The 14,654-nt window shown below is 35.8% G+C and overlaps 1 protein-coding gene across 3 annotated transcripts in view; it reads right to left on the reverse strand.

Annotated features, from left to right (window-relative positions):
* Positions 1-14,654, reverse strand: part of LOC131048354 (callose synthase 3) — a 218,098-nt gene that overhangs the window by 90,468 nt on the left and 112,976 nt on the right. For 2 of the 3 annotated variants that reach the window (XM_057982286.2, XM_057982287.2), the window contains exons 16-29: positions 10,847-11,181; positions 10,500-10,552; positions 10,317-10,377; positions 9,889-9,970; positions 9,756-9,805; positions 9,558-9,644; positions 9,272-9,424; positions 9,086-9,180; positions 8,917-9,001; positions 8,661-8,824; positions 8,328-8,451; positions 8,054-8,214; positions 7,841-7,967; positions 7,437-7,588 (exon numbers count right to left, since the gene is read on the reverse strand). In XM_057982286.2, coding sequence (XP_057838269.1) covers positions 7,437-7,588; positions 7,841-7,967; positions 8,054-8,214; positions 8,328-8,451; positions 8,661-8,824; positions 8,917-9,001; positions 9,086-9,180; positions 9,272-9,424; positions 9,558-9,644; positions 9,756-9,805; positions 9,889-9,970; positions 10,317-10,377; positions 10,500-10,552; positions 10,847-11,181 — 1,729 coding nt within the window. The remainder of the gene's footprint in view (positions 1-7,436; positions 7,589-7,840; positions 7,968-8,053; positions 8,215-8,327; positions 8,452-8,660; positions 8,825-8,916; positions 9,002-9,085; positions 9,181-9,271; positions 9,425-9,557; positions 9,645-9,755; positions 9,806-9,888; positions 9,971-10,316; positions 10,378-10,499; positions 10,553-10,846; positions 11,182-14,654) is intronic. The other variant, XM_057982289.2, reaches the window with a different exon arrangement.

Below are 14,654 nucleotides of genomic sequence, written 5' to 3' on the forward strand. Positions count from 1 at the left end.
ACTTACCTTTGGGTCTGGGTACAATGTCCCAGACATCATTCTTGATGATAGACCCATTCTCTTCATCCACGGATGATTTCCAAGCATGATGGGACATAGCTTCTTCGACATTGTGAGGTTCAAACTCAATGATATTACACATCACATAAATGTAGTTGACGTGATTTTGGAATCTCTTGCTATCTCTAAAGGTTCCTTTGGGAGAAGCAAATCCTTCAGCATCTTGAATCGTGTTTCTAACCTGTTGACGTGTATTTTATACACAATCATACACAGAATAAAATACCTAAAGGCATCTTATCCTCTCTTGAGAAAATAGTCTCTAACTGCTGAAGATTCGCATAAAGGATCAGTTAGGTAGACTCCAAGGTTCTTTGATGTAGGGTCTCTACGTGTGGACAAGCTCCAGTGGTATGATGTGATTTGCTGGAATCACAAGGGGACTTACATTGAACTTCCGATCTGCTTTGCTGGACACAGGCTCTTACTAACTTAGAAAAAAAAATGGAAAAAGGATAAGGGCGAAGAGAGGATCTAATCCTAATACTAAGAATGTAGGAGCAATGATTGATTTTTGATGAAACTCTAACTAGGTCTTGTTTTGACATCAATGGAACATCTACACAAGACTAGTGCGATCTTCTATGGGAAGCTTTATGATGTTCAAATCATCACCGCAGGCATAGATACCATCCAAGTTGATGCATATCAATGAAGAGGCAACAAATTGAAATTGAGCTTAGGCTGAATGATTCCAGTTGACTACGCAAGGCAAGTCTGCAATCAACAAACTGCTAGTAGTATGGATGTACGAATTCCACCATCAATCAATCACACTTCCTCCATTCATCTAATTATCTACCATCTAAGATTGAAGACTTCAACAAGAAACCATGCAAATTGCAAGAAAACGACATATTTCACCATTACTTCAATGAAAATGGAGTTTGTTTACAATCAATGGCAACAATTTCTTGCCTTGTCCTCCTATTCTACTCTAATTGCTATTCTATCAACTATATTCTAACTCTTCCAACTATTTACAACTCTCTCTAATCATCCTTTACAAATGAAATGTTTGGGCTTATATAGTGCCCACAATACAATTTGATGGCTTAGATCAATTCAGGATCAATGGCCAAGATTTTACAATGAAAACCCTAATTAGGGTTTGTTACAACCATTACATAACATTTAATGTTTGACCAATGATAAAATTGTATTGCTTGGACACATGTCCCTTTTAGAAAAATCGACCAATGGATAGCCGGGGTAGGTACATCGGAGTTTGTGCCACCTTCCATGAGTTAAGTACATTGAATCTGGACATGCTGAGATGGACTTCACTGATTGGAGAAATGATGACTAGGACGCCACCTCATTTGACACTTGGAACTTGGTAGATATTCAACTTGATGTTGTTGAGAAGCTTGCTTTAAATAATCCATCTGGAACTATTTACTTCTTCAACGAGCCCTTTGTTCTAACGCCTTGTGTCCTTGATGTGCAGGAAGATGATGTACCTCGCCTTGGAACGCTGGATTGGAAGAGGTCGCCCTTGTCTTGGCTTGATCGTCCTGGCGAAGACCGTCCTGGCGAAGACCGTCCTTGATCCGGCTTGATTTTCCTTGAAGAGACCTCCATTTGATGCCTACACAACATTTCAAAATTAGTAACATGATTTTGCAATGAATAGATAGAGAGCAAATTTTAGGAAACTTAATGATAAGTCCTTTATTAATCATTTCCTAAAAACAACTGAGCTAAGGCAAAACAAAATTTCAAAATCCAAAATTAAGGAAATGACGATCAACGTTCAAAATCAAAACAATAAATCCATATCATCATACCTCTTTGAGAGCTTAACTCTAAAATGCAAAATAAAGGAATTCGCCTAGGCAAAATTTGAAATTCGATAGTCTTGATGTGATCTTCAAAAGAACGTTCCTCTTATCAACTTCGCCACCCTTCAAGTCTTGGACGTGATTTCCTCTTCAAGTTAGCAATTTCGCCATCTTTGATATGTCTTTGACGTCCTAGGCAACTTCGCTCAAATGGAAACTTCAAGTTCGCCTCTCCTTTGGATAGTAGTTTCGCACCACCTTTGATTGAATCCGCTCCTCTTCTTGAATGATAATTTCGCCCTTCCTTTGTATGAAATTCGCTCCTCTTTTGCCTTCTCCAAGTTGCATATGAGAGATGATAAATGATGATGTGAAAATGAAATAAACACCTTCCTTTATAGGCGCTCACCTTCATATTGACCTTAGGCCGACTTTTTGCAAAATATAGCAATTAAAACGATTTTTAAATAAATAATAAAGGCCGACCTTGACAAAATAAACCCAAGCGCTCCCTTTTGATTTTTATTAAATTAATAATTAATTATTAAATGCCTTTATTTTTAATTAATAAATTTCGATTTTTTACAAAGGCAAAAAATAATTAATAAATACATACCATGCGCTATTTAAATGCTTTTAATTAAATATCGATTTTTTTCTAGCATTTAAATAAATTTAAAAAATGTGTTTTAAGCACCAAAATGAAAAAGTGAGAAGATACGTACCTCATCGCCCTGGTCCCTGACTGAGGGACAGGAGCGATCCATCAATTTGGTCATGATTCTTGCAATTTTTACGTCCAAGGTCTTCATCCTTACGTCCAAATCGCCATTTTAGCTGGGTCCTTTGAGTTAGATTGACTTGCATGTGTGAATGAGTGCCTTTGGATGTAATATCGCCCTGGTCCTTTCCTGAGGGACAGGAGCGAACTTAAGCATTTTATTGTTTTGATCAAGTCTGGATGCTCTATCATGCTCATTTCGTCCTTCACCATGCCTTTGATGTCTCGATTCGTCCGAACAAGGTCAGGAATGGCTCAACTAATCATTTTCGCTCTGGTCCCTTGGTGAGGGACACGAGCGATTCGCCTTGGTCCCTTGGAGAGGGACAGGAGCGCTTTTCGCTCTGGACCCTTGGAGAAGGACACGAGCGAAATTTGACTATTCGCACTCTCAATCAGGACAATTTTAATGGAATATAACATTTAAGTATAAGTGACATTTCCTTCTATGTTTCTTCTTTCTTATACTTTAAGTTATATTCCATATATACTTTCAGGATGTTTGAGAGTGGTTTCAGACCTCCAGGAGTTATATTGCAAAATCTAGTTTTTGGAGGTTTTTTCAGTTTCCAGACTTAGTCAAATTCAGGATCAGGGCATTCCAGACTTAGCCAAATTTCAGGATCAGGACCTCACTCAGGCCGGACTTGCTATCCTATGTGATCCCCTGGGCGACGCTTCAAGTTATATTCATTTGATAAAATGCACCTCTCTGGACCTTTTCACATCGTCAAGACGTTTAAAATCCTGCAAGGACAAAGCAAAATTGGATTTGTAGCTCCGGTCCTCCACTGAGGGACAGGAGCGATTTTTCCCTTGGAGGCATTTCTGTGCTCATGAAAATCTTCAATTTATATTCAATGGAAAGATCTCGCCTTTCTCCATCACTTCCAATTCGTAATTCATCTTGACCCTGCAAGAATAGTAAGATATTTGAAAACGAGCTCCCGTCCTTCACCGAGGGACAGGAGCGATTTTGCTCCTACAGGCCAAAATATCATGATTTTACACATTTTATCACTTCACAAGGCGAAAACAAATCATTTGAAATGCCTAGGATCAAAATTCAAAAAAGTCAAAATTTGGTCAAAAATATTCAATTGGACAAAAAATCACATTTCATCTTCAACACTTAGACAAATTTAAGCTCTGCATCAACATTCCAATTGAAAATTAGACCATTCTGGCGAATTCATTGCATTCAAAATTTGCATTCTAGAAAAGGAAAATCAAAAAGCTCCCAAAACCGACTGGATTCTGGTCCGAAAAGACGGTAATTAAAACCCTAAGGCTTGACCCTAAATCCAGACAACTAACAAACTAACAAAACCCTAGAAAAAGCAAAGCGAAAACGAACAAAACGAGCAAAAAACATGGGTCCCCATTTGCAATGAGGCGATGTGTGAAAACGTCACAACATAACCCAAAGTGGTCTCTTCTTGCAGACCATAATATCCTGAGGTATTTCGGTAGAGTCCATGGGTTCTGTTGGGTCATTCTGAACTTCCTGATCCGGAAGGTCAGTGGACTCCTCCTGTATCTCAGGGTTAGCATCAACTATTGTATCGTGATTTTCAATCACCATATCATTATTATCAAATAATGAACCTTTAGATCTTTTGAAAGCAATATCTTCTTCAAAAGTTACATCTCTACTTACCTCAACATACCTTTGAACTGAAATGTAGATCCTGAAGGCTTTGGAAGATTCGTTGTATCCCACTAAGATGCCTTCCTTTCCAGATGGATCCAACTTGGTTCGTTTTTCTTTAGGAACATGAACATACACCGAGCTCCCGAATATCCTTAGGTGGTTGATGTTAGGTTTGATTCTTGTAAAGGCTTCTTCAAGAGTTAAATCCTTTAGAGCACGATGAGGACATCTATTCTGAATATAAACTGTTGTTTTGGATGCTTCCGCCCATAGAAAAGGTTGCAAGTCTTGATCATGGATCATGGCTCTTGCATCTTCATCAATGGTCCTGTTCTTTCTTTCAACAACTCCATTTTGCTGAGGATTGTAGGGAACACACAACTCCCTCTTAATTACCGCCTTAACACAAAAGTCATAGAAACTACCTGAGGTGTATTCACCTCCATTGTCAGACCTTAAACATTTAATTCGATTTCCTATAGTGTTTTCAACTAAGGCTTTGAATTCTTTAAATCTGTTCAGGACTTCTTTAGACTCTTTAGATTTAAGAAAGTAGATCCATGTTTTCCTAGAGAAATCATCTATGAAGATAACATAATACAGGAAACCGCTAGGAGATGCTACAGACATAGGACCACATAAATCTGAATGAATAAGTTCTAACTTTTCTTTAGCCCTACTATCACTTTTATGAAAAGGATTCTTTACATTCTTACCCATTGCACAACCTTTACAAGCATCATCATGAGATAAACTAAGTTTAGGCATACCTTTAACCATTTTACCGAGAGTGGGAAGAGCTTGAAAGTGTAGATGTTCAAGTCTTCTATGCCATAGCTTGCATGATTCAGGGGCCTCATGGATGAGAGCTTGAATTGGATTAGTTGTAAGCTTATATAAACTATCACATCTATTTCCAATAACACGAGCAGTTGTGAAATTAGATTTCTTAGACCAAGCGAGTACTTTCCCTTTAGAAAATGCTATTTGCAAACCCTTATCTTCTAAGGCATAAATGGAAATAAGATTTCTTTTAATACCAAGTACAAAAAGAATATCACAAAGTTGTAAGGAAATACCAGAATCTAGTTTTAAAGAGGTAGTACCAAAACCTTTTACTGAGTATTGAGCATCATCACCGATTACCACATGAAGGTTGGTGTCTTTTTCAATCAGATCTGAAAGATGCTCACGAAAACCTGAGATGTGTTTGGAGGAACCACTGTCAAGTATCCACGTATTACTGTCCATAGGAACATTGCTGGATAGAGCAGAGATAAGAAGATAATCCTCACTTTGTTCGGCAACTTCATTTAAATTGACTTCCCTTTCCTTGGGATCATTCTGACAATCTCTGGCATAGTGACCATACTTATCGCATCTGACGCAACGAATGTGGGAGGAATCTCTTGACTTCTTCCTTGGATCATAGGAGGAGGATCTAAAGTATTTGCTTCTCTTTCCTTTCTTCCAATGTCCACCTTTCCTAGATTTAGCTAAGAGAACATGATTATCCTTGTGAGAATTCTTGAGTTTTCCTCTTACCTTAATTCAAGATTCCTCTTCAATTCAATCAGATTGAAGACGCTCAAAGTTGGGATGATCGGCTCTTCCACCAATGCTACGAATGAATGGTTCCCATTCATCAGGTAGACCATTTAATGCAATCATAACAAGATCTTTATCCAAAATTTAGCAATCAAGAGTACTTAGCTTGTCCTTTAGTTCACTGCTCTTCATGAAGTAGGCTATGATTGAGTTTTCTTCTTTCATTTTCATGTGAAGAAGTTGTTGTCTTAGAGAAAGGGCCCTGCTGAGGTTGTTGACTTCATACATCCCTTCCAGTGTTTGATCATTTCCCTGGCAGACGCAAATTTTGATATGATAGTGACAAGGTGATTCTTGACGGATTCAATTATGATCTTCCTAGCCTTGAGGGAGTCTTTCTTGAACTGCTTCAGCTCTTCAGCATCTTCTGGAGGGGACAACCTTTCTTCTTCTACGAATTTTAGCAGATCATTCTCTGCAAGGATCAATAAAATACGAACTTTCCAAGAAGCAAAATCAAGGGCTCTATCAAGTCTATCTTCAGCCCTCAAACCTGACATTTTTATCTGAAAACAAACAACAACTATATGCAACAAATGATTTACTAAAATCTGAAGTTAGTGACACCTTAGCTCTGATACCATGTTAATTTTGTGCCCTAGATCAGTAATCAGATTTATGTCTTTTAATTATGCCCTAGTTTGTTAATCAGATTTGTAACATTTTAGTAAACCATAATTCAGTAAGCTCAGAAATGAAACAAGTAACCAAGAGACAAACACAAATACGCTGGGAAAACCTCCAAGGAGGAAAAACCCAGCATTAAAGACCCACAGGTCAGATTATATATTCTCTCTTAATTGCACAAATACAATAATTAGCTTGCTTCTCCAGATCTGATCCCTTTTGTATGACAGATCTGCACTTCTAAGCACTTCAAGTCTGCACCAAAAAAAGCCTATGTCCTCTTGGACAAGATCGCACAATCCTTGACAAGTTCGCACAATCCTTGAGTAAATTCGCACCTTTTATTTGCACAGCTAGTTCGCTGATTTTAAGAATGATTGAATTGTATTTTCAAGTTGACTTTATTTATATGAGACCTTAACCTTTATTAAGTCCAACTCGGCCTTCCTTCTTTTGGCGCCAATTTATTTATTGTGGCGTGGAGTATTTAGGGTGGCGTGAAGGTATAAGGCTGGGCTTAACTTGGGCGCACGTTACCCCTTTAGGATAGGACCCAGTCCTATATGGGTTCGGATGTTGCCTTAAGGCAATCCAAACCCATCTTACCTAGTTACAAATAAATCTTGTATAGTATGCATGCCTATAAATTTTGTCTATAGATTTAGTCTACAGTTAGTTTTAATCTAAGGTTAATTTTAGGATTGGTTAGATCTTAGAAAGATTTCTCTCAAAATTGGAAGAACAATTTACCATACGCACTGCTCCCTTTTGCGTTGTCTTACAAAAGACAAATTAAAATACTAAGAGGTCTTTTAATTTTTTAATGCTAGAAAGACCAACTAAAATAGTTTTTAAGCATCTAATATTCAAAATGAAACTATCAAGAATGATAGTGATCTATGGGGCAACAAAACAAGCCTACCTGAATGATAACATATGACGAACTTTGGGTGCACTAGGCATATCCATAAACAAGGAATTTGTAAAGAAGGCAATACGACGTCGTGCTTCCAAGTTCACAGGGACATCCATAGCTGATTCTGTAACAGTCAATAGTAAATGAAGCCTCTTGATCTGTCAACCAAAAACAAGTCTGTGACTATCAAACAAAAAAACTAGTTTCAAGTGAAGCCTATGCAGAATCAGAGAGACTCGATTTGCATAGAATACAGTATCCTGTGGACTCATTTTACACAAAATTTATACCATCACTAAAAACAAGTATTAACACCCATTCTTGAACCATTCCATTCAAATGATTTAACATTTTTTTGATATCTACCTGGACACATAATTTGCTCAAAATTGTTGAGTAAAATAGGGTACCTGTTCCATCCAAGCATCATTTCTTGGAATCTTCACTGCACCTTCAGATGCAAATAACTGTAAATTCTTTTGACCTGTGGTTTCATATTCCTGCCTTAAAAGTGAGCCATGGCTTAAATCTAAAAACCTGCAAATAAAACATCAGGTAGGATCAGTTGAAGCATAGCCAATGCATATGAACTGTCAATTAATCAACTGAAAAACAAATCTCACCCATCCTTAATCATATCTCGAGTGACCACCTCCAACATGTCTTGAAGCAGAATAATAACTCGAGATATAGTCTCTTTCTCACCAGATATACTCTCATCAGTTTTCACATCAGATATGGTCTTAGGATTTTTCTCCTCAGATGTAGTCTCACCACTTTTCAACTGTAAACATGTGCATAAATTAACTACAGATCCCTAAAGAAAATTGCATAGAACTTCTAAGATACTATTCATAAGAGAGGTGACGCAAAAAATAACAAAAAATAAAACATTACCAAATTCTCTATGAGTTCCACAATCTTTGAGTTCAACAAGTGTAGCTCCTTCATGTTGAAATTCTCCAGTAGCTTACCATCCTCAATACTTACATCCACGTTGCGAATAATCTCATCAATCACACTATTAAATTCATATCACAAATAAATTATTGAGCAATATGAACAACAAAAAGAAATAAGAAAATTCAGTTGAAAGGAGAGGTTTCTAAATATTGTAACATTTGTGAATCATATTAATAAGGTATTTCTTTTAGCACTCAATTCCATCCCTAGAAGAAAAGAATTATACATTATCATGAGCCTCTTCTTCAAAACAACTAATAGATTTACCTCTTATCCTGTTGGCCAACAACAATTGTTCTCAGAATGTGTTTAAATGACTCATAGCATTCTTTAACCGCATGCTTCATGTAATCATCATACTCTATTTTTTTTCTAAGTTCTTCATCATCAGTTCCTTTAAACTCTTTAGCCATGTGCAATGCTACGGGTATCTGAATCAGGAAAAAAAGGATCAGAAACAAAGCCACATTAAGAAAGGAAAAAGCTATATAACATGGAAGAGCTATCAGATAAAATATAATACCTTGCTAGCAAGCAAGAAGGGTGGCCATTGAATGATAGGTAACTCACGATCTGAAGAATAAGGAACAAGTAGTAGATCCATCTCCCTGCATGCCATTGCATCAAACACCCTTAACTCCTGTAAAGAACAATAACACTCTACCTGTTTTGATTTAAAGGGCAACAATCACCTTTGGTTTATCAGATCCTCTACACGAAAACTTGTAATCACTTGGTTCCAGAGTTGAGCAAATTTAGCAAACTCCTCTATTTTGTCTGGATTAACCTACAATAGCAGCATTATTTGGATGTATAAGTCAAGTTAGTTTTCTGGTTTTATACTAATCACTTTTCTTTGAAAAAGATGATGTGAGAACCTGTTCAAACTTCCGTGACAGAAGCGACTGGAATGGCCTCTTCAAATTCAGACCCTTTGTCTCTTGTTTCTCTCCAGTAGGTGGCACCAGACGTGCATTGAAAGCTCCAGGCAAAGACTGGAATCTCGACCTTAGCATTCCTAATGTGCGAATCTAAAATCAGAGAGAATAGACAGATCAGCAACAAAAATAAAAAACAACAAATGAAGAAATCACAGAAGAACCATTCTAGAAACCTATGGTGAAAAAACACATCAAATCTCTGACAATATCAAAATTGACACACCTCACCAAGTCGGCGAAATGCACCATAGATACCTCCAAACAAGGTGGAGAATATGGAATACCAAATTTGTGTGTCCATAAAATATACCTGCAGATAAATAACTGATATATCTATGATCCAGAAACAAACAAAACATAAGTGTTAAAATTCTTATGCTCTTCAAAAATAAATTTCAACAAATTCAGTCATCTATCTCACAAGCACTATTGGAGTCCAAAGAGCAAGCACCACGCCAAGATTGTTTTTTGCTGCAATACCAGTAACATATTTATTAGAAAGAGATAATTTGTTCTTATATGTCTTATCAAAACCATGATGCAAATAAACTAACCTTGTGGGAAAAACTCATGCCACTCAAATGCATGAATATTCATTCGCATGATAGCTTGTGTAGGCTTAATTAGTGGCTTAACCTGCAATTTGTATACCATAATTGATATTATAGACCATTCCAAAAGTTGAGTATAAGTATAACAATTAAAAATCAGACTACAATGAATACATAATGAAAGGAAATCCCAAACCTCTTCAGATTTCAATAGATTCAACCAGATGAGTCAAAAACTGTCAAACAATGTATTGATCTCTTCTAAGTTCTATGCCATTTTGAGTTACAGTGCAAAGAAGTTTTTGAATTTCAATTAAGCTTCCATTAAAGATCAAATTTTTTCATAGTCATGGCACCTTTTATCTGTTTTGTAAAAGGAAAAGGAGTATATCATGCAGATGACACATAACAGTTGCAAGCTAGAAAAGTACCTCAATGTAGTAGCTAAAAGTAACCTTAGTAACAAGAAGTAGGATCCAGAACATTGTGTACCTGACAGAATTGCCGTAATGAAGTTAATAGAAAATACAAATGTAACTAGAGCAGCGTAAAGGAAATAATCATAACAGAATCCGCCCCAAAACATAAGAACCAGGAGATGATATTAAACTTACTTGAAAAGAGAAAACTGACCCTCATGCATTCCCCGTCCGACATAAAGCCGAGGCTGCAAGAAAGCAATATTAGTATTTTATCTCCAGTAGATTTAAGTACTTAATTTGTACCAACACGTGCATTTTAATGTGAAAATCTCAATTAGGTTGAAACAACATTTTCTGAAATAAACCCACTACTTAGATTTAATTGCTCTGGTCAAGTTCAAAGTTCATTTTCTAATGGCTTTTCATATTATTTCTTTGGATCTGTAAACAAAAAAAAATGGTTTTTAACAAAAAGGAATACCATATCACATGTTTCTACTTTATAGCATAAACATAGAAATAATCTGCTTAGTTCTTACCTGTGCCCACCACATCAGAATAGTGACAATTTTCCAGTTTGTGCTCTCGATTTTCCGCCGCAACCAAGGGAATAGAAAATATACCATTCCAAGAGCATTTGGAGCCAGATATAACACAACAGCTGAAACATACAATGAAGGGCTTTCCCACTTATGGCCAAGCCAGCCCTTAACAGTTTTTATGATACCAGTAGGGTTATCCCAGGTATGAGCATAACTAACTGGAAGGATGATCATCCATCCAGCAGCAACAACCACCTTCAAAAAGTATCTTAAAGTATCTGTGAATTTCATGGTTCTCCTTGCTTTCCAGCTAAAAATTACATCCAAAATGGCTGCACAAGTTAACATTCAATTAGAACTAGAAGTAACACTTTTATTGCTTAAGCATTTATGATAATACAGAAAGTATTGCAAACATGGTAATAAATGCAAGACGTTGAGATTTTACCCAATCCACATGATTGTCATAAGATTATTATCTAGTTACTAAATGCATCAAAAACTGAGAAATTTTTACATAATGTTATCAATCCCTCGTTGTGTCATCCAACAGAAAAATGTGCCAAAACAAATAATTGGTTGAATCATGTTTTCAATAATCTAACTCGTGAGGGCAATAACTAGTGTTCCTGTATAATTTTTTTATATTAGCTTTGATAAAAATAAATTTAGCACAACACTATGTTGAGTTTTATGATATGCTAATCATAAAATCAAGAAAACACAAGAAAACTCAAAATAAATTCATGCAATAAAAATTACTATAATGTATTATGAAAATTTTAATTTAACTCTAATTTTTTGACATTTTCTTTACTTCTTTTTCATAGGAGATTTCATACTCGTCGCTTGTGATATCTGATATGCTCTCCATTCACATTTGAGTCAGGTAGCAGTTCAATAAGACATGTCCCCTTCTTCAGATTGAAAACTATAATTCTTTTTTGGGTACACAATATTTGCTCTATTTGAACAGATTAGTATCACTTTTTGGAGGCCATCCAAAAGGTACTTTATGGCCTGTGCATTTGGTTTCAAAATATAGGTACTTTTTTATTTAAATTATTTTGGAGTAAACAACATTAATCAGGGCCCAAAATTGCAATTTCCTAGAAGGGCAAAGCTAGCCCCCCTGTTGAAATTATCCATGACTGTTACTTGCAAATTCAAATTTCCAAATTTGTGCAAACAAAAACGAAATCCATTGGGTGCAATTCCAGATGACAAAAAACCCTCATGGCATCTTGAAGGACTTGCAGACAAAAACCCTCATATCCATTTGGAGTGATCCTTTTTCAAGGATCACATTTGTATTCAACGATTCAGCTAGAGATAACAATTTTTGCAAGCAAAGCTGAGTTTCATTCCAAATTCTATTTTTTAATAATGTTATCGCTAGCACAAATTTGAGTTGCTGTGATTTTTAGTGTTACTCAAGAGCTATTATTGTTCATTGCAAGATCTAACCTGAATATTAATGCACCGCCATAAACACAACAGGTTGAGAGGGGAGAAAAGAGTCAATCTATCTATGACAAGGAGATACTTGCCATCATGCAAGCCTTGATAAAGTTTAGACAATATTTGATTGGAGGAAGTTCACTGTGTAAACAGACCATAATAGTAAAAGCATAGTTGTAAAACTCTGAGTACTCCGAGAACTCGCAAGTACTTGCACACCTGAATCAGCAATGAGAAAACTTACTGCTGATTTTTTTTTTGTGGAGACTTGCCATAATTCCTCTTCAATAACTTTCCAGAACTCAGGATTTTTTTTGCCAAAATCCAAGAAAACTTACCCAGTTTGACTGTAAAAATCAAGCATCACCAGACATAAAAAAGATTTAAGGGATTTGTCTGCATTTTTGAGACATGATTTAAGGATTTTCAACATGACTTAGGGCTTGATGACGCACATGACAGCAAGGACGATTATACAAGTTTTTTAATGTTTTAACCCTTACTTTTACCTAATATTAAACATGAAAATTCGAAACACCATGGATTGTTGATGTTAGCTGATGGTGTTTTGGGGTAAAAAATATAAATGGAAAATTGGAAGCCGTTCCAAGCCCAAAAATTGGATAAGCCAAAAAACTAAATAAGTTAGAACTCAAAACACCCAAAATCCTTGGGTTTGACAATTAATAATTAAAAATTAGAATTACAAGAACATGATTTGGGCAAATATAACAAGTATCAATATACCCTATCATAGTTCACAACTTCGAGAACCAGCACTAATTGCCATGGAAATTTCTAAGTGATCTATGATACATGTTATTAACTCTTCTTCAATATTACAAATTTACAACTTTCCGTAATCACACATTATTCAGTGTGTATACTTATTAATAATTTCATACATTATTGTTCAAGAAACAATGTGAAGTGGATCCATATGAAATTAAGGCATTTCATGTAACAAATATTCCTTACCAGTAGAGACTCTGCACGTACGATACATCCTGCTCTTCCTGCATCTTATCAATTACATTTAAATTTGAAAATATATTGTTCATTGATAAAGTATCTTCAGCTTACTAGTAATCTCATTTTTCAAGGCTGGAAGGATTATTAATTTATTAATTCACTATTATGCCAATCTATCCACAGCTCATCGTGGCAAGGTTAAGAATTCTAATTTTCATGGCAAATTATGTTTTCAGTAGTCTCTTGTGTGAACATCAGTGATTCAGTATTTCTCAACTGTTACGCCCCATTTTGACATTACTATTTACTTTTACTTGTTTTGGCTAAAATATTTTAAGCACGTGAATATTCTTTGAATATATTTATCTTGATTTGGAAATCGGATGAATGAATGTGCAATCATTCTTATATTTGAATATTTAAAGATGAATAATATAAATGTGTGTGTGTGTGTGTTTGTTTTAATAACAGCTGACTACTGCTGTGATGTGCCAAGTTGGATGTAGGAAATGAACGAGCCTCAAGAAGGGAGGAAGAGTATCACTCAGGAGAGGAATTTGATTCGGTAATCTTACAGATGTGCCTTATTAAGCTATCACACACACACAACCTAGTTGGTCAAGTTGACTTAGAATATACATATATACATATATACATATATATACATATATACATATATATACATATATACATATATGTACATATGTATATATATGTATATATGTACATATGTATATATATGTATATATGTATATATACATATGTACATAGACATACATATACATACATACATACATATATATACATACATACATACATACATACATACATACATACATACATATATATATATATATATATATATATATACATATACATATATATATATATATATATATATATATCGGGCTGCATATTTATACCACATATGGGTCGATCAAACACCACATAGTGGTGAAGTGTGGAATGGTCGACATGTATGTTTCAACGAAAGTAGAAAGGCTCGGTCATTATCACGCAGAAGTATTAAGCCTGGTTGCCACAATACTACGTGGGAGTTGGGAGGGGCGTGCCCACCATAAAGGTGTCGCACCCTACTCCAAAGTGGGGGGCGCACGATGGTTAGTAAAACAGCCACCCATATGAATCGACACCACCTTAACTAATACGTAGGCAATGGATATTTAAACCTGCCACCTTTTTGCTAATACGTGGGCAAGGAAAACATGGATGCCGTGGGAGTGATGTTATGCCATGTGCACCTATTCTTTAGGAAACGAAGCAAAGTAGAAGCCGCCACCCTTAACAAGTACATGGGGGATGTATTAATATCGTAGGGGAATGCATTAGTTTATAACATGTGCCAAGTATT

This window comes from Cryptomeria japonica, chromosome 8 (assembly GCF_030272615.1).
Source record: "Cryptomeria japonica chromosome 8, Sugi_1.0, whole genome shotgun sequence".
In the NCBI taxonomy this organism is placed as follows: Eukaryota; Viridiplantae; Streptophyta; class Pinopsida; order Cupressales; family Cupressaceae; genus Cryptomeria; species Cryptomeria japonica.